This window comes from Phasianus colchicus, chromosome 3, assembly GCF_987193195.1.
Source record: "Phasianus colchicus chromosome 3, bPhaCol1.hap1.1, whole genome shotgun sequence".
Lineage (NCBI taxonomy): Eukaryota > Metazoa > Chordata > Aves > Galliformes > Phasianidae > Phasianus > Phasianus colchicus.
In genome coordinates this window covers 31,552,903-31,577,396 of record NC_143438.1, presented here as the reverse complement: position 1 = coordinate 31,577,396, position 24,494 = coordinate 31,552,903, and the positions used below count along the sequence as shown (strand labels likewise).

Sequence of the window (24,494 nt, the reverse complement as noted above, 5' to 3'; positions counted from 1 at the left end):
TCTTTATCCATCTGTGCAGTGTGTGGGCATATCACTGACTGTATCATCTTGAGATTTCAGGTGCTTTTTTCAAGGTTAGATGCACAGTGTAGTTGTGTAGTTAAAGCTGCTTTTGGCATTTAATTTAGAAGCAGCTCTTATACAGTCAGTGGAGAGTGGGAGCAGCCTCTGAAGGGCACCTGGCATAGATAGTGAGACTAACCTGATGTGGTGCTACCTGTTAGCAACTTGGTGGGTCCAGAGGATAGCTCACTTTCCTTTGTAGAGCCCTCTCCTCTCTATTTTGTCACTTATTAGGCTAGGGTTATTCCAGTTTTGTTGTTGTTGTTTTGGCGTGTGGAAGTCTTACGTTTATCTTTTGACAGATAATGCTTTATTTTGCCTTCAGCTTGTTTTCATGCAATCGATTTCATACTGTTTGTTGTTAATGTTGCTGCACTTAAGATAGATACCATCTCCTCAGGGCACTGCCTGTATATATTTCCAAGCAATGTTTTGTACATAATCCCATTGAATTGTAATTATATCTGTCAATCAAACTTGGTGATTCCATTTTATTTTTCATTATGAAAGCTTTGGCAGCCTGACTGACAGGCTGTAATCAGTTGAGAGGGGGGTTCTGCTCTGTCTGAGACCTGTGGGATCATGGCTAAGTAGGGTCACAGGGTTGCAAAAGGTTGAGGAAATGGGGCAGCCATGCACAAAGCAGGTAAATGGGTTATTTTTGTGGTTGATGCGTCCAGTCAAGACTCAGTGATGTATAGCACCAAGAACAACATTAAGAATTAAAAGAATAGGTCACGTAGCACCAGAAGAGTCATAATATAGCTGAATACAAGCTGGATGATCAGACATGGGTCTTCCAGTGGTGTAGGGAGGAGGACATGTTGGGATTGCCTGCAGGGTCTCTGTTCTCCTCTGGTTAGGCTGTCTACAGCATGACAACTGTACACTGAGCTTCCCAATTACTAGAAGATCTAAAAATATAAATGTAAAATAGGAGTGTAAGTTAAACTGAATAGTCAATAGCATCCTGGAGTACTGTATCCACTGCTGGACTCCCAAGTACAAAAAAGACAAGGATCTCCAGGAGAGAATCTAGTGTGAATTTTAGCACAGAAGGAGAACAGGGGACTATTTATTTTGCAAGTGTTCTTTTTATCAAATTTTGAGCAGGAAAGACTGGTCCACATTTGTTTCCGGAGTGTTCTGTATGTAGAAATAATTTGCAATATTAGCATGTGATTGTTATAGTTTATGATTGGATACTGTTGATAAATAACTTAACATAACTAAAGTTGGCATACAGAATGGTTTTCAGAAGTCCTATTAAAAAAACTTGCCTCTGAAATGTAGTTTTATCAAATTGTTGGTATATGACCAATGAAGTCAGTTACACATTCCTTGCATAATAGTATGTAAATTAAACTAAATTTTATGCTTTTCCCAAATAAAGACAGGTCCTAATAGATGGCGTGTTTTAATTTTCTTTCGGTTGATCATGTTTTCTTTCTGTGCTTCTTGCTGTCAACAGTGTAATTTCACAATGCTGACAGGCTATATACAAATACTGCGGTGAAACAGGGAACTAGATTACTCTGTATATACTGACAAATCTTTCGTTAATGTGTGTTCAATAAAGTTAAAATAGCAAGTGTTATTAAACTAGGGGAAAAACAATGAAAATTATTAATGATCTTTTGTTTGCAGGTGTTATGCATGTGCCACAGCACTTTTCTTTCCTCTAAAAATGAAGTTTTATTGAAATAAGACAGGAAGGGGAAAAACTACAGCATGAAAGTGCAATAGTAATAAAGATATTTTGTATCAGTGCTGTCTCAAGTTATATGGGCACCTCTTTTCATTTTTTCAGGCAGTACAGAGAGTATTAAATGCAATTCTGCTTTCAATTAAACAGCAGCATTAAAGGTAACAAAGTTTAAGAATTCCAAGTCATGGACCTGGAGGTGGTATTTCAGAAATGAGTTAGTGTTCTTTACCTTTATTTAGTAAAGTCACAATGTTATCTTTAATTGTGTAATTAATCAAATTTGAAAATATCACATAGGGGAACTATTATCTAGAGTCCCTTTTGCTTGTATTGTTTCACATGAGTCTGCTTGGAAGGCATTGTTCTCCTGGAGGAATGGGCTGCCTTTGTTTTTTCTGGACTTATGAACTCTTCAGGGAGCTACTTGGCAGGTTGGCATGGGATAATGTCCTGGAGGGAAGAGGGACCCAAGAAGGCTAGTCAGTTTTCAGTGACCACTTTCTTCACGTCCAGAAGCAGTTCATCTTGAGAGTGAGGAAGGAGGGCAAGAATACCAGGACTCTTCCATGGATTAATTAGACTTACCACAGATAGGAAGTCTATAGGTAGTGTAGGCAGGAATAACTTGGCTGGAAGGGCTACAAAGAAGTAGTAGTTAGAATCAAATCTAGTGAGGGACAAAGGGGAACAAGAAGAAATTCTACAGGTTTATCAGGGTTAAAAGGGAGGCTAAGGAAGATGTGGGCCCTCTCTGAAAGGAAACTAGGTACCTGGTCACATAGGATACAGAGAAATCTAAGGTGCTCAGTGACTTCTTTGCTTCAGTCTTTGCTGGTGAGGACTCTAGTCACACTGCCCAAGCTGCAGAAAGCAGAAGTAAGAACTGGGAGAAGGAAGATCTGCTTGCTGTAAGTGAAGATCAGGTTTGAGACCATCTAGAGAATCTGAACATGCTGAAGTCCATGGGACCTGATGAGATCCATCCACAGGTTTTCAGGGAACTGGCAGATGAAGTTGCCAAGCTCTTATCCATCATACTTCAAAGCTTGTGGCAGTCTGGTGAAGTTCCTGCTGACTGGAAAAGAGAAAACACACACCCCCATTTTCAAGAAGAGGAAAAAAACATTGAGGGAACTATGGACCAGTTGGTCTCATCTCTGTGCCTGACAAGATTGTGGAGCAGATCCTCCTAAAGACCCTACTAAAGCACCAGAAAAACAAAGATGAGGTGATAGGTGATAACTAACATGGCTTCAGCAAGGGTGATTAGTGCCTGACAGACTTGCTGACCTTTTATGATGGAATTATGGCATGGATAGGTAAATGAAGAGCAACTGATATCATCTGCTTGAACTTGTGCAAAGCTTTTGCCACTGTCCCATATCCTCGTCACCAAACTGGGGAGAAGCGGATTTGATGGATGGACCACTTGCTGAATAAGGAGCTGGCTTAGCGGTTGCTTTCAGAGTTGCAGTCAATTGCTCAGTGTCCAAGTGGAGACTGGTAATGAGTGGTGTTCCTCAGAGATTAATGCTGGGACCAGTGTTATTTAACATCTTTATAGGCATCGTGGGATTGAATGCACCCTCAGCCAGGTTGCAGAGGACACCAAGCTGAGTGGTGCAGGTGATATGCTAGAGGGAAGGGGTGCTATTCAGAGGTACCCGGTCAGGCTTGAGAGCTGGGCCCATGCCAACCTCATGAAGTTAGCAATGCCAAGTGCAAGGTCCTGCACCTTGGGCAATCCTAAGCACAAATACAGGTTGGGCAGAGAATGGCTTGAGAGCAGCCCTGAGGAGAAGGATTTGAGTGTGTGTGTCTGATGCAAGACTTGACATGAACTGGCAGTGCATGTTTGCAGCCTGGAAGCCCAACCATATTCTGGGTTGCATTAGGAGAAGCTTGACCAGCAGATCAAGGGATGCAATTCTCCCCTCTACTCTGCTCTTCTGAGGCTCCACCTGGAGTATTGCATCAGTTCTGGGGCCCCCAGCACAAGGATATCAAGCTATTGGAGTGGGTCCAGAGGAGAGCCATGGAGATGATTGGAGGGCTGGAGCACCTCCCCTATGAAGACAGACTGAGAGCTGTGACTCTTCAGCCTGGAGAGAAGGTGGCTCTGAGGGACTTTATAGTGGCCTTCCAGTACCTGAAGGGGCCTACAGGAAGGCTGGGGAGAAACTTTTTAGGAGGGCAGGTAGCAGTGACAGAACAAGGGAAAATGGCTTTAAACTGGAAGAGGGTAGACTTAAACTAGATAATAGGAAGAAATTCTTTACTGTGAGTGTGGTGAGACGCTGGAACAGGTTGCCCAGTGAGGTTGTGGTTGCCCCCTCCTTGGAGGCGTTCAAGGCCAGGCTGGATGGGGCTTTGAGCAATTTGGTCTAGAGGAAGGCATCCCTGCCTATAGCAGGGAATTGAAACTGGATGATCTTTAATGTCTCTTCCAACTCAAACCATTCTGTGATTCTATGCACATGCAGCTACTTCAGTTCTGCATCAGAGCCAGATGTGCTGGCTCCTAAGCTGTGGGTCCTGAGTCACATCCCAGTGTCCTGCAGATAACTAGCCTCTGTGGTGATCCTGCCAGTGTGATTGCATAGCCTCGTGAAGGTAAAGCTGGCCCGTGTTATGGCAAAGTAGATGCTGGGTCTCCAGGGGCCCCCGACAGAGACCTGACTGTCTCCTGGAGCTGCCCTGCTCAGCCCAAAGCACCTCTGTTTCTGAGGCTGGGAGATGCCAAGCAGTTGTCACATCTCATGAGTGAAACTGAATCATTTTTAAATGGGCAGATTGGATATTTCATGTCACAGCACTAGAGCAATTTTTATAATGAATGCATTTCCCTTGCATTAGTTACAGCATGAAAATATCTTCTCTGCCAGTTTTCTATATTGGTTTTTCTTTTTTTATAGTATGCACTGCATATTCATAGTAAACACATGTAGATGTAAGGATATGTCTGCTACGTTAAGTGTGATTTGTTATGACTGTGTAAGCACTTTCTTGAAATGAAGCTTGCTTGCTGGCATTTGCCATGCAGACTGACTGTGGGGCAGCCAGGTTTCACCATAGGCCTTCTGAATCTTCATTTTGACCTCTGTGTGATTGTATGTACTGCTTCCTACTGCTTTTTAATCCTTGCTATGATTTAAAAAAAAAAAAAAAAGTAAAAACCCAGAAAGATGGTACATATAATAAATCAGTCCAGTATTTTTCCATCCTCTTCTGCTCTAAGCACCTCAAAATGCTTTTCTTTGATTAACTTCAACTCATTAAAAAAAAAAAATAAAAAAATCTGCTTTAAACCAGACACCACAAATGGGGAATGCTTGAGGCAGGGGAGGACTCTCTCATAAAATAAGAGAAGGGAGGGTGTCCAGACAGGTTTTGTCATTACTGGTCTCAAAGCTTCACCCACCGAATCACTGCAACAGCAACATAATTTATAATTATATGTATTTCCAAGTGTCAGGACTTCTCATTTAAAGCTTAACTCTTTAAGCTTAACTTTTAAATCCCTGTGGAAAGGAAAGGCTTTTAAAATACTTATTAAATTCTAATCTTAATCATATTCATCATTATTAAAATTTGAAATAGGTTGAAATACTTAAGGTAAGTGAAATGAAAAAACTAATAAAGGGCATGCAACACACTGGAGAACTGGAAGAATAATTGCTAAAGATTAAGAAATCTAAAATGGCCAAACACAAGAAAGCCTTCCTTTCCAAGAAGCTTTTATTTAAAAGTTTTGCAATAACTGAATAATAGAAAAAGGAATTTTAAAAAGGAATCAAACATTGAGCGCAGCAGACTGGCAAGGAATATTTAACTGCATTAAAACTTTAAACTTTGGGCTTCAAGAATGGCCAATTAACATGGTTGTTGCCTCTTCATCGGCAGACTCAACACCTCACTGTTGTTGATATTTCTAATAATTATTGAGGTAACAATAATAGTGTCTAGTAGTGCCAAGGTACTGTGGTTCAAGGCACTAGCTTGTGCAGTCTTCTACAGATGGGACTTTTTAAATAATGTGTAATATGAACTTGGAAGAAAAGGATCTCTTATACTATTTAGCTTTTTAGTTAAAAATTATAAAGATGCAATCAAAACACTGGGCTTCTATTGTATTGCTTTTTTCTAACTGTGCTGGTGAATGGAAGATGCCTCAGTGTGAATATTGCCTGGTTATTAGAATGTATTTGAGAAGCATTTTTCAAAATCTGGGCAGACCTCTGAGTCAGGCAGAGAACTGTCATAGGCTAGGGGCTTTAGGGAAAACAACTTTTTGTGTTGTGTACTTCAGTGTGGATCTGTGTATAATGTACTTTATTGTATATGAGAAATTAGAATTAAATATTTAAGAAAAAACATTGAATTTGATCTTTTTGTTTGTTTTAGGGATAACTTACCTTGACCATGCAGGTTCAACACTTTTCCCTGAAAGTCTACTTAAAGCTTTTACAGATGACCTCAGAAACAATGTTTATAGTAAGTATGAATCAATGTTTCCATTATTCTTCTCCAGATCCTACCTAAGTAGTTGAAAACTAGTCTTGCTGAGTTGTTGGAAGATGCGTTTTTAACACTGCTATAGTGCAGTTGGAAGACCAGTGATTTTACAGAGAGGTCACATTTCTTTAGATCTCCCTTGCTTTGCTTTTTAGTGGCTGAGGACGTGTCTTTGTGGTGGGATGCAGACAAATGGGAGCTGCTCTCCTGCCATTGTCCAGGGCTGCTTTCACCCTTGTAAATCTTGCCCTTTTTCATGTGGACAAAGGGACGTAAACATGAGGTTGTCACTGAAAGGTAGCTGCTGCTCTTTTTGCACATTGTGAGGGAAGCCGGCCTACAGATTGACAGAAATTGGCAGAAGATGGTGGATAGTATAAAAACAAGAGAAGTACACAGCAGTTGCTGGCACTTGTGTGAGACTCGGCTATGTAGACCCTCTCTACTGTGACTGTGGTCCATCATAAGCATTTTCTTTAAAGGAAAGCTTAACTTAGAGTGGAGTTAGGCAGAGAATGGGTGCTAAATCTCTTCTGGTCCGCTGCAGTTTGGTACTGAGAAAAAGGGATGTGAATTTGATACGTTTGTAATTACACAGTATCTGGATGGGGATCTAGTTATTAAGGCTTTAGATGTGGGCACTATAGTGCTACCTAGTAGTATTTCTTCCCCAGATCTTCTACTTAAACTCTTCAGTCTCTTCAGGACATTATCATCTCTGTGAGAACGCCATGCTGCTTGTGCTTTTAAACGAAGACAACATTCTTTGTTTGGAAGTTATTGTTATGGTGAGACACAGTTTACATTAGAAGAGACTCATCCAGGAGGAAAAAAAAAAAATTAGTTTGCTGTATTACCTATATATGCTATTAGTAGACCCTCTGAATTCATCAAAATTTCTTATTGTGTGTTAGTATTTGTGGGCTAGATGTCCTTTTTACTGGTTTTATATCTTCCTTTTGCTCCCTGATCCATTGAGCAAAGTGTTTCCTCACCTGGGAACTAGATATCACTCTTCAAAATAAAACTGTGTTTGTTAAAGCACCAGCATGCTTGTGCTTATCTCCTGGGTGATAAGCCACTGGGGAGTTTTGGCAAAACTTTGTCATACAACATTGTTCATAGTCTTTTCCCCTCATTTTCTGAATGCTGACCAGTCCAGGATCTAATGTGAATTTATGTTCTTCTATAAACTAGATGTTTAAACTAGATCTTAATGGGGGTAGCCTTTTTTTTTCAGTTACAAAAGGATGCATTGATTTGATTACATGCAAAATCTCTTATGCTAGTGAATGTCAATGATATTAAAATTAATGTTCTGTCACTGTGGCCATTGCAAAGTGAAACATATGCACTCTGATCTTAGTTACTTCAAACAAATTTGGGCTCAGCCCTTCTAATTAGAAGTACCATCTGTGGCAGAAAAAATTAAATTTGTGAATCAATTGAGTGGTCATGAATAGAAATAGTAGTGCTGCCAGATTTCCTATAATGTACCTATAATGCTATGTGAGAACAAATTGCATGTTTGACACTGCTTTAATTTAAAATGATAATGTAATCCCTAGCTTGGTCAAATATATATTTTTTTTTTCCTCACTCATATCTCTGCTACTCTAAGGGCAGTAACTGTTGTATAAGTTTATTTAATGGACACAGGTGTGAATGAAGGGGAAATTCAGCTTCCACTTTTTTGATTTTCTTGGTGATAATCCACAGTCATGAAGAACTACATTTAAGATATTGCATGTGTAAATGAGAAGAAGAGATGTAAGTAAAAGAGATTCTCACTTCTAAATTGAGAATATTTGAATTGGAAATCACAGAAATGCAACATCAGACATAAAAAAAAGTCCAGGTACTAGATCTTAGGTTTGAGCTCTGAATTTATTATTCTCTTTAACAGTTTCACTCAACACGCTTTGTAACATCTCCATTGTTTTTGAAATTTTAAAATAAGTAGATTTTATTGTCAATTACTGAAAGATGTATTAATTACTAACTTGTTCTCTTTTAAAAATGCTTATGTATTTTTCGAAGGATTTATTGAAAGGAAAGTGTATTGTTCATATGTGGATGTTGGTGTAGTTTATTTTGCTTGCGGAGGTAAATTTATGCCCTTAGGTACTGTCTTATTAACTTCTGTCTGTTCTGAGCTGTACTAAGGTGGCCACTGATGTTGCAGTGAAATTTTTATTTTTCATGAACTAGTTGTATTTCAGACACTAGAAATAGGAGCATTCCTGGCATCCAGTCATGAATGTCTGCTGTCTCCATATGATGTCTGTTAAATTACTTTTTAATCCCTGAATGTATTTATTAATGTGCATTCTGTCTGTGTTTTTTTGCTAGCCCATTTGTACGTATGCAGTTGTGTTTTTTTTAAGAGAACTGCCTAAGTACTAGTGACAGATACAGCTGAAGTTTCAAGGTCTGTCATAATTGCTTTCTTTAGTTAATGTTCTGTCTCTTGACTAACTGTTCCAAGGAGCTTCAGGGCATTGCTGTAAGTATATATTAAATCTTTCTTTGTCATTTTTTTGGGCTGGCTTGGTGTAATACTTTGTTAGAAAAAAAAAAATTAGTACCTAAGTTGTGATTAATGATTAACTTCTATTTCTTTATTGTCTCCTAGGCAACCCTCATAGTCAGAACATCAGCAGCAAACTGACATATGACACAATTGAGCATGTCCGATGCAGGTAGAATAATCTTTCTTTCAGACATTGTGTGATGCACTTCGTATTTTTCATTTTGTTTAGGCCTGTGCTGTTTGGATCATTTTGATGTGATGCCATTTTCTGAGGGTTGTCTGTCACATCTACAGAAAATACCTTGCACTCAGGCAGTCAAATGTTGAATGCAGTCTGAGACGATCTATTTCTTTTTCTCCCAGATGTCCCAATTCTCCAATTCCCATTGTTAAATTAGCACTGTAATGTAAGTCTACAATTTTAATTAAGGTTTAGTATTTAGAGTTTCAAATGTGAGTATTAATAAGATGGTAAAGGAGATAGTAAAGTGGAATGAGTGCAAAAGCGTTGCTGGAATTCAGATGACTTTATTTAAAGTGTAGTGGTTTGGAGTAGTTTATAAAAAGAAAGTGTATGTTTTTCACAAAAAGCGTAAAAATGTGTACATAGTTGTACAACAGATACTTCTACTGAAATAGAATAGCTTCTAAAGTTCGTTTATTGTCACTTCAGTGCAAAAAGATAAATCAGGTACAGTTGAGCATCATGACAAAGGAACTGAATGTCTAAAAAACTGTACTCACATTAGTTCATAATAGAATATGCTGAATTTTTTTTCCATTGGTTTGCACAAAGTGAAGTACACAATGTAGAAGGTACTTAGTTTAACATCTTGAGGTTTTTTTTATGTACCTCTTGCTATTTTATAAAATACGTCTTCAACTCTGGTCAAAGCATGCATGCAGCAATGATTAGCTGATTAGCCTACTTCTAATGGTGCTCTTTGCCCAGGGTGAAAAATGTCACAGATTGCTTTATTATCATCATCTTGAAAGCAAACCTTTCTCCAAAACACACAATTCAGATCAATAGCAGTGGAACTATAGCATAGTAGTGCTCAGAGTTTGAATGAAAAAAATCTGCTTTACTTCTTTTTTTTCTTTTTCTGAGTGTCCTTTTATAAGGGTGTATTTAAAAAAAAAAAAAAAAAAAAAAAAAAACAATCAACAAAATCACAAGATTTTTAGCTGTGTGATGATGCTGGGTATAAACTTTTTTTTTTTTTCCCCCTAACTGTTCTGAAGAAGTATTCTTTCCTTTTTCACAACAATGTCTTATGCCAAGCAGGATAAGACAACCTGTTAACACAAGCCTAAGTGAAATGGAAAGAATCTATAAGGAAGGGCTGTCTTCAACAGCTTATGACCATGTACAGCAGTACCTACAGCCCCACAGTCTGCTGAGCTTGCCTGTGTGATCACATGCAGTGTTCAACTTGTGGTTTTAATTTGCTGTAATATTTCAGTGTTGCTGTGGGATCATTTTTCTTATGAAGGTACACTAGAAAATGTTCTTTGTAGCTGTTTCTGGAATAATTTCTATAATACGGCATGCACTTCATGGACAGGGTACAAAGAAATAGACCTTTTTCATATATTTAAGATTTCTTTAAGAAAGAACATGTCTAGATTTCTTACAGAAAGCCAACATCTTTATTTTATCTTGGATCCCATTTTTTTAAGTGACTTTTATAAGAGCTGCATGGAAGATGCCATAAGCATACCAGTATTTGCATTTTTTTTGTTTTCTCTTGAAAATAAATAAGTAAATGAAGAGCCCTCTGCATCCGAATGAACGTTTTCAGTTTTGCAAATGTAATTTGCCAGCTATTCCTGTAGAAATTCTGCAATTATTCCCCAATAAAAGTTTTTTAAAAGCATAATCATAAAAAAGACACAGTTCTAAAAATTTGGAAAGAAAATGCCCTAAAACCTGTCAGTATGTCAGTTATCTAAAAGCCAATAAAAGTGTATTAAATATCTATGCTACCATGCTGTTGCAGCTAGTCAAAATAAGCAGTATGATAAGAGGGAGGTAGGCAGTTTTGTCCTATATCAGAGCTCACAGGCTAGATTTCCTTGATGAAACAACAATTCCATGGGTAATTTCAGAAACCTTAAAACAATTTGCTTCCTTTATAGTTCTGCTTACGGTGCATGGTTACAGCACCATACAGTGTAACTTTTATCTGTGATCAACTTCTGTGACCTTATGATTATTTTTTCTAATTTTTTAATCTAGTTTTCTGAGAAGATGCCATGGGCAAGTAATCAGATACGGAATCATAGGATGGTTTGAGTTGGAAGGGACCTTTTAAAGAACATCTAGTCCCTGCAGTAAATCTTTAAGATGAATACAAAACTTAGTTGCTGATTTGGATTTGTTTATGTTGCTAGTTACAGCATTGGAATAAGCATTCCTAATCTGGCAATGTATGCTTTTCCTCCATATAAAACTATCATTTGTTTTTGCTTTGGTACTTGTTTGACTGGCAGAAAGCACTGTTAGAACATAGAATAATTAAATATTAGAGCCAATCTATGTTTTCTATAATTTACAAGGTTAAAATAATCAAAATGGCTTACCTCTTGACCAACTCAAGTACAACAAGAACAATAAAAAGCAACCTTATTTTATTCACAAAAGCATTGCTTCTCTTCATCTGAAATGAACTGTGGAGAGATTTCTAATGTTGTGCGAATCTTTATATTAATCATGAATGATGTTGAGAAGAGGAAGCAAGAACTGTAATAAACCTTTCTTAAAAGTATTAAATGTAGGCATAAAAAGATTATAGACCCTTTTTATGACCTTGCTTACGGAAGTTTGGATGTGCCATTGCTCCATTCCATACGGCTAAAGTATGTGAGTGGCAATATCTCCTTACGATGCTGCAGAGATAATGCAACTCAGAAATTCATTAGACTGAGTATTAAATAACCTTTTTTCCCCATATGCAAGCATCTTAAAATACTAGCTTTCTGAATATTTTAAAACATTGTCCTTGTAGATCTTGTACTTGCAATATCCAAATAGTTCAGTGTTGTGTCCTAACCAGAGCCAGAATGATGTTTTAGTGTTAATTTGGGGTGTATTTAAAATACCCAACAGAGTGCCTTTTTTGGTCAAACAGTATTGTTGAATTTAGTGGAGTTTTGATGTTTGTGCTTGAACATCAGGTGCTGAGAATCATTAAACTTAAGCTTACTTTAGGAATTGAAAAGTAAGAGGGGAAAAAAGCCCTCAAATTTCAGCTGAGTTTGTGCACCAGGAATCTCCTAAGCTATGGTAATGTGTGTTACAGAATTTTCTCACTGAAGCTAAAAGGATTTGGCATTGAGCTAAATGGGATCAAGTTTAAATATAGAACCAAACCATGTCTTTCTGTAGAGGTCTCTCTCAAAATGTGCCATCTAAAGGAGATGACAAGAAGAGAATAATCTTTGTGGCCTGCATGTAATATGAAAAAAGGTACAGCAGACGTGCGTAAAATAAATGAAACAGCTTAATATTTTTCAAAATTACTTTAGCATAAAACATACAGGTAGTACTGAATTCTGCTGAGGAAGCAGTCTTATAAATGCTGTTTATAACTTAATCTACAGTGTATTTTTAGAGATCGTTTCATGATAGTGAAATAAAGCTTTACATTCCTGCTGTGAGTATCATAGTTTGTCTCTGAAACAAGGTCCAACTCTCTTTTTAAATTATCACATGTTCTGAAACAGTGATATATGCAAAATAAGCATTCTTTGGTTATTTCCTTGTTTAAACAGTCCAGTGTCTGGAAGCAGGAATGTTAGAACTGATACATACATGAAAATTGCTTGACCTTTCATACACAGTAAGAAATAGTAGATGCAGAATCCACTTAGTATTGATTTGTTCTTTGTAAAGGTCATCAGCTGGAGACCACATGGGTGAGTGACATGAGCTCTGCATGCTCTCCTCTTTAATGATACCTATCTGTTTGGAAACCACCTTTCAAAACTAGGATGGTGTTCAGCTCTTTTACATGCTTATTTTATACTGCCACATGCAAATGCTGCTTTTTCTGGCCCAGCTGTTCAGTTGTAGGACAAGGCTGAAATGCCACAGCCAGTGAAGTTAAGTGGGAAGACTGCTCCTGAGAATGGCTCTCTGTATGGTGAATGGAAGTACCATTAGAAGACAATTATGAATAATGAATAGTTTTTCTTGAAAGCTCGGAATAGGCAAGAGAGGTGATAATCTTCGTGATGGTCCATGTAATGATTTTACATAGCAGTGCAAAGGAATGATCCCAGTGTGCCTGTACTGATCTGTGCATGACCAGTACCTGATTCTGTGCTGTCTTATGCTCTGAGGAGCAGCCCACCAAGAACTTCAGCACAAATGCTTTCTTTTTCTCATTTGGTAACACCTGTCCTTTTATGCAACTGTGAAAACTTACATTTTAGTTTGCAGTATTAAAAGAAAAAAGGTAATCAAATGAGTAGTAAGCATAAAATAAAGAAAAATCTCAATTTTATAAACAAGGTTTTAGGAGTTGATCTGTTACTTTTTGTGGTTTTACTCTTTGTAGTCCTGTGTGAGGTAGTAAAAAGCATCCAGACATATAGTAGTATTTTAGGATGAATTTGAAAAACAGTGAAATCAGTCTGCTTTATAACTTTGCTGATGGACTTTCATTTCTATTTTTATAAATTCATTATTGGTTACCTTGATGTGTTGAAGCTTTAGAAAGGAATATGTTAATATAATCTCTTACTCTTCTGCTAGTCAGCTTTATCCCTTTGTTGTTTGTGATGAGATAGTAGTGAATAATACTTGTACATTCATGGTGGGGCTCTTTGAGTTGCAGAGAGCCAAATCTGGAATGCTTCATTTATTGAAAGAAAAAGAAATGCTTCAGTAAAATGAACTAAAATCTGGAGGTCAAGATTGCTTGCGTATGAACACACAATTTATTAGCTAACCTTGGGCAATCCAGAGTTTAATTTGTATGAGTAGTTAGAGTGTGTTTTGCAGAGATATTTGAAAAAAGGTGGGTATGACCTTTATTATTTTTCTTCTGTATTCAGAGAAAAAGAAACCTGAGGAATCTGCTTTTATAGTGTGGCTGTGATAAAGAAGCAATGGAGAATAAGTTCAGAAGTCATCATCTTGTTCCATTGCTTTCTAAAGAACATTCCGAGTGTAGGGAATGGTACAGGCTTACTTGGACCCGGGCCACCATGTTTATTCATGTTCTATAAATGAGTAAAGCCTAGCTGCGTGTTCAGTCTGCTCTTTTGGCACTGACCTGATGGCTCCTGTGACTGCCTCAAAGCCTGCTAGAGGGAACTTGTGCCACCAAATGAGATGTTTCAACTGGAATGAGACACATTGTTAAAAATAGTGACATTTCCTCAGTACAAATTCCATTTTTCCATTCTCTTCATCTTCTTGTCTCTTTTAGAAATGACATGGAAGGTTTTTTTCCTCCTTAGGCTTGTAGAAGAAATGCGATATTCTTCCCTGTTCTGGATCTTCAGTTGCATCTTGAAAAGCAGTACAGTGAAACACCTTTCTGTTTTTGGTAATGTGTTCCTGTTGCTGTTAAGGGAATAGTATCATAGTCCTGGCTGTTGGGAGCCCTAACAGTTTTAATGACTCTTTGCTAGCTCATAGGGAATCTGACAGCTACCTTACTGGCCTAGATGATCATTTGTATTCCAAATAATTCTTTTGGGAGACCTGATATTTAGAACAAAAGTGATTTCTCTCTCCCGTGTGTTTACTACTTGTGCTTGAAAGTTTTGTTTTGTTTTCACTGGATTTCTGTTTCTCCTCAAATTATGTAGCATTAGAGTTGCTCCATTTGCTTCATGTCAGTTGAGAAGTCTTGAGTGCCATCTTGAATTATGGATATTGTCCAAAATTCAGCTGTTTTTCTGTCAACTTCTTTAAAGACCACAGACACTTTCCATTTTGCTCCTCCATTTGAAATTTATCACTGGAACATTTCCAAGAGAACTGGTGATTGCATCTCTGAAAAGCTTAACCTATGCTGTTTGTTACCTTTGGTAACATAACCATGTGGAAAGACTATTTGTCTGGTTTTTTTAGAAGCACAGAGATAATTTATTACCACAACTTTTTTTTTAACAGAATCTCAGGGTTTTTCTGTGAAGTTAGCAAATCCAATATCAATTTTGAATCTTTTTCATTTCACTGGTGAAGCAATCTAAATCCTTCATCTGTTGATATAATTAAGTTGAAGAGATGCTATAATGTTCCCAAGGGTTCCACTGATGGCATCTGTGCCTCAGTGAAATTCCTGGTGTCGCTTTCATGAAAGCTTGTGTGTTTTGCACTCATATTTGCTGTCTGTGCCATGTCTTCCTGCAGTTTTAACCAGCAGACTTCGGTCCTGAAAAAAGTCATTTGCTGCATATTGAGTCCCTATCCAAAAAGCATGTGAATTCTGACTATTTACTGTTCAGTTTCCTCAGCTTTTTGTACTGTTTATTGCACATACTTCATGATCCTGTCTTGACTTGTTAGTACTTTGAACTCTGCTACCCCACTGAAGTAGTTTTAGTATAAAGGTCACCAAAGGCAATAGCTGAAAGTGTTGCTTATTTTTTTTATTACCAAGTCAAGCTTGTTCATGGTGTATTGTTTACATTTTTGTGTGTATATATTTCTAAACTACTTGCACATTTCTAATCTTTTTAAGACAGTGATATTCAGGAAATTTTTATTGTTTTTTTCCTCTAGCAGTAGCTATGATCTGCAAAGGGTGATAAAAAAAATTTTGGGCAGGTGACTGCAGTGTTTCAATAACTTCATTACAGTTTTTAATCGCAGTTGTTATACAGTCTGAGAACTATCTTCTGTCACTGTTGCATCAAATATAACTACAGCCTTCTCCTCATCTCTAATAATGCTATTAGATTTTATGCATTGTTCCAGACTGTCTGTAGCTCATCCAGTTTGTTTACAGGCACAGGAAATACATTTGCCTTGCCAGACAATCATATGCCTATAGTTCTTGCTTTCTCTAATGAGGGGGTTATTTACAGCACCCACGCTAGAGGCTATACTTCTAAAGCTGCTTTATCTGTTTTGCTGCCCTCTGCAGCCTGATGTCTTGCTGAAATTTGCAGTTAATCTCCTGTGTATGTTAGTGGTTGTTGCCTCTTTTCCTCTGTGTGGCACTGAGAACCCACTTAGGCATAGGCAGATGCCAGCCAGCTGTCTTCATTAAGTGTGTAATGGCTTATTACTGTGGGCATTGCTGTCCTGGTTAAAATTTGAACCTTTCTGTGGTAAAAAGCATGTAGGCAGAGTGACGTGTTGTATACTAGAGAATGCATAACCAGTGGGTCTAATGCAGTAACTCTGCTGCGCAGAAGGAACAGGATGAGTAGAATAGGAGTGCTGGAGGGCAGGCAGGGACTGGTGAGGGATAATGACGTGGTACAAGCTGATTGCCTTACTCCAAGCAGGGATGCAGTGGGAATGTGAGGGCCCAGTAAGGATTTAGGGGGTGCCAGACTTAAGGAAAGCTAAATCCAAATGCGTATTCCCAACTGGTGCAGTTCAAGAGTATGGAAATGTATATCACCTTCAGGACTTTTATGTCTTGTCTTCATTTACTACAGAGTAATCTTCATCTGGTTAAGAGTTTTCTCATTTTCCCAAATAGGAGACCTGGAAAAATCTCTTCCACTAGTTTGAGAGAAAGCAGTGATTGTATGTTTCTGCACCAAAAATTTCTGTTGTTTTTTGTGGTCTTTTCTTCTATTAACACTTTCTGAGGTGTTTAAGTAGAGTGAGTCCTTACCCATTCTCTTGTTTTCATAGAGAGAACAGGCTCAGAAGTTCTTCTAAGGTGTTTTCTTTATCTCCCATCCCAAACCCCACTAATCCTGCTTCTGAGCTTCTTCTGGTTTGCCTTCCTTTTTCAGAAATGTATAGCAGGAATAGAGTAGTATCATTAAAACAAGTCCTACAGTATAGTAACCAAAGATTTGGTAATTGAAGGAGAATAAAAAAATTGTTTAAATGGGGATATAACCTGATGAAATGTTCTGGGTGCTAGGAGAAGTCAGAAAGTATTGTAAAGAAAAGTAAATTGCCCAGCCATTTCAAACGGATTAGAGAAAACCAACAGACGCAATGGATTTTCAGGATGAAAGGAAGAATGTCTTTGTAGGGATTCTTCTAGAATGTGATACATTTGTTGGAAGCTGATTTCTCCTTGTGTTTTTGTTTTGAAATTTCATGCTAGTTTGAAAGTGATAATGTGATTTCTAAACTGATTGATACTGTTATTAATGGAGCCAAAATGAAAGACTGAAATTTTTGTACAGATAGATATTTGATAGATATTTTGTACAGATAAATATTTTGTGGGAAACTACAATGATTTGAAAAAGACAAAATTATTTGATTAACATTATCACTTTCAGCTTTTAGTTCTTTGAAGTTAAATGTGCTAGCTTTCACTAATAGTTTGAAAATATGCAGCAAATAAGGGCCTAAACTCAGATCTTTGTAATATACGCTGGAATTATTGAGATCCTTCTAGCTGTATTTATTCTTTCTTTTGTTAGTCTGCCTATTTCGTCTATTGAAGTTTTTTCATCTGTTTTTAACTTTGTTTCTGTTATGAAGGTTGTAAGCTAAGATTAATGTCCTTGAAAACAAAGGATGCTTTAAGAAGCAGCATGAGCCGCATTAATAAATGGAAATATGTAACATAACTGAAGCAAGGGTTGGAAAAAAATTCTCTGTTAAGGCAAATAACTTCTAGTGAATCTAGATGGAATTGGTGGGCTTTGTTAGTATATTTGCAGTGTGTCAAGACAGGAGAAAATTGTATAATTAGTACAATTAGTGCCAGTTCAATAAAATGTTGTAGACACTTCATAATTTATCTCAAGTTTTGGGTTGTGAGACAATTTAGAAGGTTGAATTCTGTTTTTTTTGGGTTTTATGTAATGAATACAGTGTTCACAGTCAGTGTATAATAGAGCTTTTCAGCACTCAGGCTTTTCTTAGCCATTCTTTTGCTTCTTTTCAGTTCTCTGCCTCTATCTTTTTTGAGGTGTATAGTTTTTCACTACACATTTTGCACAATACATGTCATGTGGTAAGGAGATTTCCAATAAAGAATCATATTTGGAAAGTCTTTCAAAATTCATGGTAAAAGTGACCTTTGGAATATTATTATGCGTCTTTACTCCTTACAAGGAAGCTAAAGTGGTCTATTTCTCCTTTCCACCTGACTGACAGTTGGTCAGAAGAAAGTAGGAAGGCTTAGTTCCTGATTTTCTAGTAGCACTTTTAAAGCTACCGTGAGTGGCTGTCTTGCTAAGTGGGATGCTGTTGCTTCCCTTTAGGTCTCCATCTCTATTCCTTGGATAGGCAAAATGTTTGACATCTACTTATCTTACAGACTGTACCACATGTATGGGTTAGAAGATGGTGTAGAAGGGTGAATTTCTCACTAACTTCTCACTAAGTGAGAAATCCATTGCTAGGGTCAATCCCTTTTCTTGCTCTGTGAGATATTCCAGCAATTAGTATAATATGCTGCTTCATTTGTGATGGGAACACTATAAAAAGTGCATGTATTTTAGAGGCACAGATATAAGCAAGAAAATTGTGTTTTTTTCAACACCTTTAGCTGTACTTGTAAAAATCTAAAATCAAGGCTACGTAGTTCAGCTCGCAGTTGCATGTCAAATGCAAAAGACTTCATCTGGAAAAGCCTATATCATTTGGGTATTTCTCCAAGTTTTTCTGACTGTGTTTGCCTGTTTAAACATCTAAATGGGATGGGATTGCTATAGCAAATAGTACTGACGTTTAACGTATATAATGAACTTCAAAATGAGCTTGATGAAGTATGCTTTTAGTACAAATTGGAGTTAAGCTGCAGTGCCAAAATGTGATATAATAGGTGGTATTCTTAACAATGAAGTGCAAATGAAATTCTGTCTGCTTTTAATTAAATAAGCACACACTCCACTGAGTTTTGGAAATTTAATTCTCTTAATCTGAAGTCTCAGGCCCTGAACAGCTATTGTAATTTTAAAGATAGTACTGATATGTTTCAAGGCTGTTTATACTTAACAAAGCACTTATGATGTTGTCTTCTGTAAATTTGGGACTCCTCTTATTTTTTTTTTCTGGTATTTCTTCTGTTGTGTGGAAAAAGAGCAAAGATAACTTTTCATATTTGTAATGCATGGTAGTCAGCTGTTACCACAAGCAATAACAGAAGGGCTAAAGCCTGTGTGTTCTGGTGTTGCTTGGTTGTAGTTGTCCCATGTGAAAAGTGCAGTGAAATATGTTGCTGTACAGAACAAAGCATACCTGCCACTTGAGAGCTGTCAAAAAACCTTCCAAAGTGGGAAGGGTCTGGCTAAAAATTCTTGCTTGGAAAAAGAGCTGCTAAAAAGCAGATGGATAAAGACTTTCCTGTGGTCAGATCTTAGGCCTTAGAGAAAAGATTCCCCAGACAAAGACTCATTCTAGGCATAATAAATTTACAGCACTAATTATGATGGCAGCTCTGAAAGTAATGCCTCTTCCTATGTTGGCCCATGATGTCAGGGGCAGGTGGTGGTGGTGTATAGCAGTAGGGGCTGAACCTTCCCACCGGTATCCCATTACTTTTTTTTTTTTTTGCTGTGTGACAGATGGCAGCAGAGGAGCAGTGTGACAAAATGACATCTGACATGGAGGTTATGTATGAAGCAAAGGTGTAACACTGAATTCCTTCATGGAGAAAAAATAGCACCCATTCCTTTGATGCTTGCTGAAAACTTATAAAGGCCTAACAGTGAGCGCAGTGAGGATGTAACTGGTACATTTCAGTAGTGGTGACAGCAACATGAAGGACAACCCACATTCTGGATGGCCATGCACAGCTGTCACAAAATGAAGAGCATATTGATCAGCACATCCATACAGATTGGTAGATTATGGCCAGGGAACAGTGTACAGAGCTGAATATTGGCTTCAGTGTATTGGAAACAATGGTGGCAATGTTGGAACAAGTGCTCATGCACATAGAAGGAACACAATATGCAAGTTTGTCAGGACCTGTCGAGCCAATAGAAGGCTGATCACATCATTAGCAGTGATGAGATGTAATGTCACCGCCACAAGCCAGAGTCAAAATGACAGTCCATGGAGTGATAACAAGAATTCCTCATCAATGAAAAAATTCAAGATGCAGCCCTGAATGGGTGAGATGATGTACACTGTCTTTAGTGGTAGGAAACAGATGATCCTTCTGGTTTTCTTGGAACCTGAACACCTTATCAACTCTAACTACATCATGACACTAAACTGAAGGCTCAAATGTCCGGAGTCAGGCCAGAGGAGAAGACAACTTTTCTCTTGCAAAATGATAACACCAAACCCCATACCAGTTTAAAAACTTTGGAGCACATTGCCAATCTTGGATAGTCTGTCCTACCACACCCACTGTATAGTCCAGATTTGAGACCTTCTGACTTTAATTGGGCTAGACAGATGGAAGGTGAATTGCATAGGCAACATTTTTCTAGCAACAGTGCTGTCATAGCTGGTGTGAAACAGTGGGTCACCTATGCTGATACAGATTTCTATGACCGTGGCATGCAGGCTCTTTCATCACTGACAAAAGTGCATAGCAATGGAGATAATCAATTGAAAATTGAAGCAAATTGTTAGCTACAGTATACTATCAAGCAGTGTTACTGTGTTCTTTGTATCTGCTGTCGCTTCCAAGGAAATAAATAGGAGGCATTACTTTTAGAGTGACCTATGTGCTAAGTTATGAAGAGATCTGTACAGCTTATTGGGAAGAAAAAAAAAAAATAACATTCTAGTGATACTGTGCTTTTGTAACTTATGGGAGGAATTTTTTTGCCTTTGGGAGAAATAAGTATATGTTTCATGCTTTCCACTGTCTAATTTCATTGTCATAGAACCACTGAATGGTTTGGGCTGGAAGGGACCTATAAGATCACCTTCTTCCAACTTCCCTGCTACATGATTCAAGTTAGTACAAAATGAAATGAAGATGGCTATTAAGTTTATTTTACAAATGTATGTTATTTGAAGTAAGGTCTGGTTAATCAGCTAATATGTAAAAACCATTGTTGTTTCTTGAATTTAGTTTATTCAGATTCAAACAATTTGATAGTATTTTTTACATACCAAAGCCTGTATTCAAGCCACTTCAGAGTCTTATATGAGTAGTGGCAATCTTCTTGGAAATGCTTTTATGTAGCTTATATAATTTGGAGTTAGCTCAGATGTATTTTTACAGCCTGAAGTATTTTTTTGACCTTCATTATAAGTAATTTAAAAACAGTGGCATATAACATTTTTGGTGTCACTCAAATGACTTTCATTTTTAAGTCCAATTGAGGTTTACTTGCAATGAATTGGAGCTCACAAACCACTTAAGCCATTACTGCAGTAGAAGCACTTTGCCTTTAGGGTGTACTTGTATTTCTGCATTAGTAGAATTGTGTTTTGTACCTGTTCAGTGAAAATTCCCATATCAGACTCAAACAAAAGAAATGGAAATGAAAAATTCTTTTTTTTTTTTGCACTGTCTTTCTACATTAGAAAATTTTGCTGCTGTCATGGTTGTATAGATTTGTCACCGTATACCTGACCAATGTAATAGCAATGTCCCCAGGATTAGGTAAATACATAATTAAATATATGAAGAAATTATATTTAACATAACTATCAAGAAATCAGAGTTATAGTGTGCAATTAACGGCTTAATGGACCTTTACCTCTTCTAGCATCTCGTTTTAAATGAGACAAATTGCTTGGCAATGTTTAATAAAAAATTTGATTACATACAATGTGTAAAATGAAGACTTAATTTTAAAGTGTATTCAGAATTTCTCTCAAGCACATGTGGGTTGCTAGAAAAAGAGAGCATGTGTGAACTTGATAACTTAGAATATAATTATTGAAGTGCAAAGCATATTGAAGTCATTTAAAATTTATGAATGGCAGATTTGTGGAGAAGTTCAATTGCATCAAATTATAAATGTTGGTAAACTTGTTTTTATAACCACAGTGAAAGACATTTTTCCCCTAACAAGAAATTCAGACTGGAAATGCATAGAAGGTAAAGCCCAGCAAAATACTGTATGTTCTATACTAGCTTTGGCAAAGGGGTAGTTCTCTGTAGGCAACACGGCTGTGAGGTGGTCAGAATCACTGCAGCTTATAATGGTGTCTGTGCTGTGTGGTCTCCCCAGGACTGGTGTCCTGCCAGGATGTAAGTACATGAGATGGCTGGTACAGGCCTCAATTGGTGCTCTAAGTTCAGGTGGATGCTCAGGTTGGGCTGGCACTTGTGGAATGAGCCAGGAAAGACCAGGATTGTGGGCACAATTTGATGGAGAACAGTTTTGAGGAGGTTGTAAAGGTGTTAGAGTTCTAATAGATGGTATTTGACTGTATGGGGCTTTCATGCATTGGTTTAGCACAAGTATGATACCCAGGCTATTGACAAAATGCAAAGAAGAAAGTGAAAGTCTTAAGTTCTTCCTGGCAAGCTGTGAGAAGATTATTACTATATTAAGCAATGTTTTAGGGTCTGTTAGACCTATTAGAAAATGAATAGACATTCCTCTGGTATCTTGGTAGTCACACTACCACTGAATTTTCTGAACATACAGTGTTTATACTGTAGGTATTATATGCTAATGGCATTTATTTGCTTCTTTATGCAAGTAATTTTAAATAGGACTACTTACCATGTACTAGGTATTTTGCACAAAAATTAAAAACACAAATCACATAGCTACCTGCAGTGAATAGAGCAAATAAGGGCTTTTTTTTTAAAAAAAAAAAAAAAAAAAAGTGACCACCAAAACACATAGCAGAGATATCTTCAATAAAACTAAAGGAATGCATTCAGGCATGGAGAAGTTATTTGCATCAGTCAGATGCAAAAGGTCCATACTGTGTTCTATGTTCCTGCAGCAGTTTTTCTGGCTGAAAAGATGAATGAACTGGAACTAGGGTTCTGGTAAATGTAATCATGCATTTTTCTTTTTTGTTCCCATTTCTTTAGCCATTCTGCTTAAATATATGCTAACAGGTTTATCTACTGATTTAATAAAAACACATAAGGTCTCTTCCAACCTAAGCCATTCCATAATTACTACATTTTCCTTCTACTGCTGTAAGAAGGTGCAAAGGTCTGCAAGAAAGATAGTGCAGCACACACAGCAGCACTTAAAACCATATTTCTGTGGTCTGTTATGTGCGTATAGTCCCTGTTGAGAGAAGACTGGTAGAGTGAAAGGAGAGAAAGCCCACAAAGTTTGAATCTATGGTTGATATGCTACAGAGGATGAGAAGTGGACTTTACATATGCAGTTTATCTAAACTCTGTGGTAGAGGGTGAGATATCCTAGAATAATTTTGAAACCCCAGTAACCTCTTTATACTGTTATGCAGATGCCATGTTTTTATTCTTATTGCTTCTATTTTTTTGCACCCCCTTGGCTCACCTTTTAAACCTCCCGGTTTTCTGGTGAATTCTGGTTGAGAGATTTCTCAGCTGTTTTCACAGCTTTCCTTGCTGCTGAGCTCTAGATTTTAGGACTTTTAGATGTTCTTTTCTCTCCTCTACTTTCCTTGTATCGCTCATATTCTTTTTTTTTATAGGGAGGAGTTATGCTCTCAGGAGAAGGAAATGTGGGTGCTCAGCATTGTTTTCTGTGATCTTAATTTTTTTTTTGTTTTATATTCGAAGTGTTATTTTAACATTCCATAGGCTGGAGCTGTTTTACCTGAATATTCTAATGCCTAAGCTCCTCTTCAGTGATTTAGTTGTCAGCTGCATCACTTGAGACATTTAAAAACTGTATGAGCTTCCTTGTGTCCTGATGTTGCTTATATAAAATAAAGCTTGAAATCAGCCTTGCTGCTTCCGAAGAGCTGCTAAAAAGCAATAGCCCTTAGCTTCTAGCCAGCCACCTGTGTTGAAAATATTTGAAAAGGATGCCGTAATCATCAGAATTGCGTAATGGCAGTAAGCTTTTAAAAATACTCTGCACTGAATAAACTAGTAAGCAAATAGTAACAAAACAAACCCCAACTATGCAGCAGTATTTAAGATTCCTACTTCTCTGCTGTAGGTCCTGTAGCTGGGCCTGTCTGTTCTATGCAAACTAACTTGGTCTCTTTCTTGTTCAATCAGAGGAAAACTCCTTGCACTAACCATGAAATTAAAACTGTGCGGTTGTTAAACCCATAGCTGGCACTTGTGCCTCCCAAGAGGAAACTTGACATAGTTAATTATTACTTCTGTGATTACTTCGGTGGCGGTTTTGTAATATCTCTGCATTTTTTTTGAAAAGCTTTTGAGTTGGTAGTACTAATGAAGAATATAGTGGGTTTAAATGGGTGTTTTGCTTGCTGGTTTAATGCCCAGGTGTGGATTGACTTGCTTCAGAGCAGAATGTCAGTGCTCTCCCCCACCAGTAGTACTTATGTGGTTCTCTTCCAGCTGCAGCTGATCAAGCCAAGGTCTGTCTTTCACAGTACCAGTTTAGCATCTCTGAGACCTATTCCTATCAGTCACGCTGATTTGAAACTTGACAGATCCTCAGGAGGAGTTTAAGGTGGTAGTGCTAACAGAGATGGTGTAATAATGTAGA

At 37.6% G+C, this 24,494-nt stretch overlaps 1 protein-coding gene across 6 annotated transcripts in view; it reads left to right on the top strand.

Moving 5' to 3' along the window:
• MOCOS (molybdenum cofactor sulfurase) overlaps positions 1-24,494 on the top strand; it is a 234,075-nt gene that overhangs the window by 25,439 nt on the left and 184,142 nt on the right. For all 6 annotated transcript variants that reach the window (XM_090137218.1, XM_090137217.1, XM_090137216.1 and 3 more), the window contains exons 2-3: positions 6,176-6,265; positions 8,922-8,988. In XM_090137218.1, coding sequence (XP_089993344.1) covers positions 6,176-6,265; positions 8,922-8,988 — 157 coding nt within the window. The remainder of the gene's footprint in view (positions 1-6,175; positions 6,266-8,921; positions 8,989-24,494) is intronic.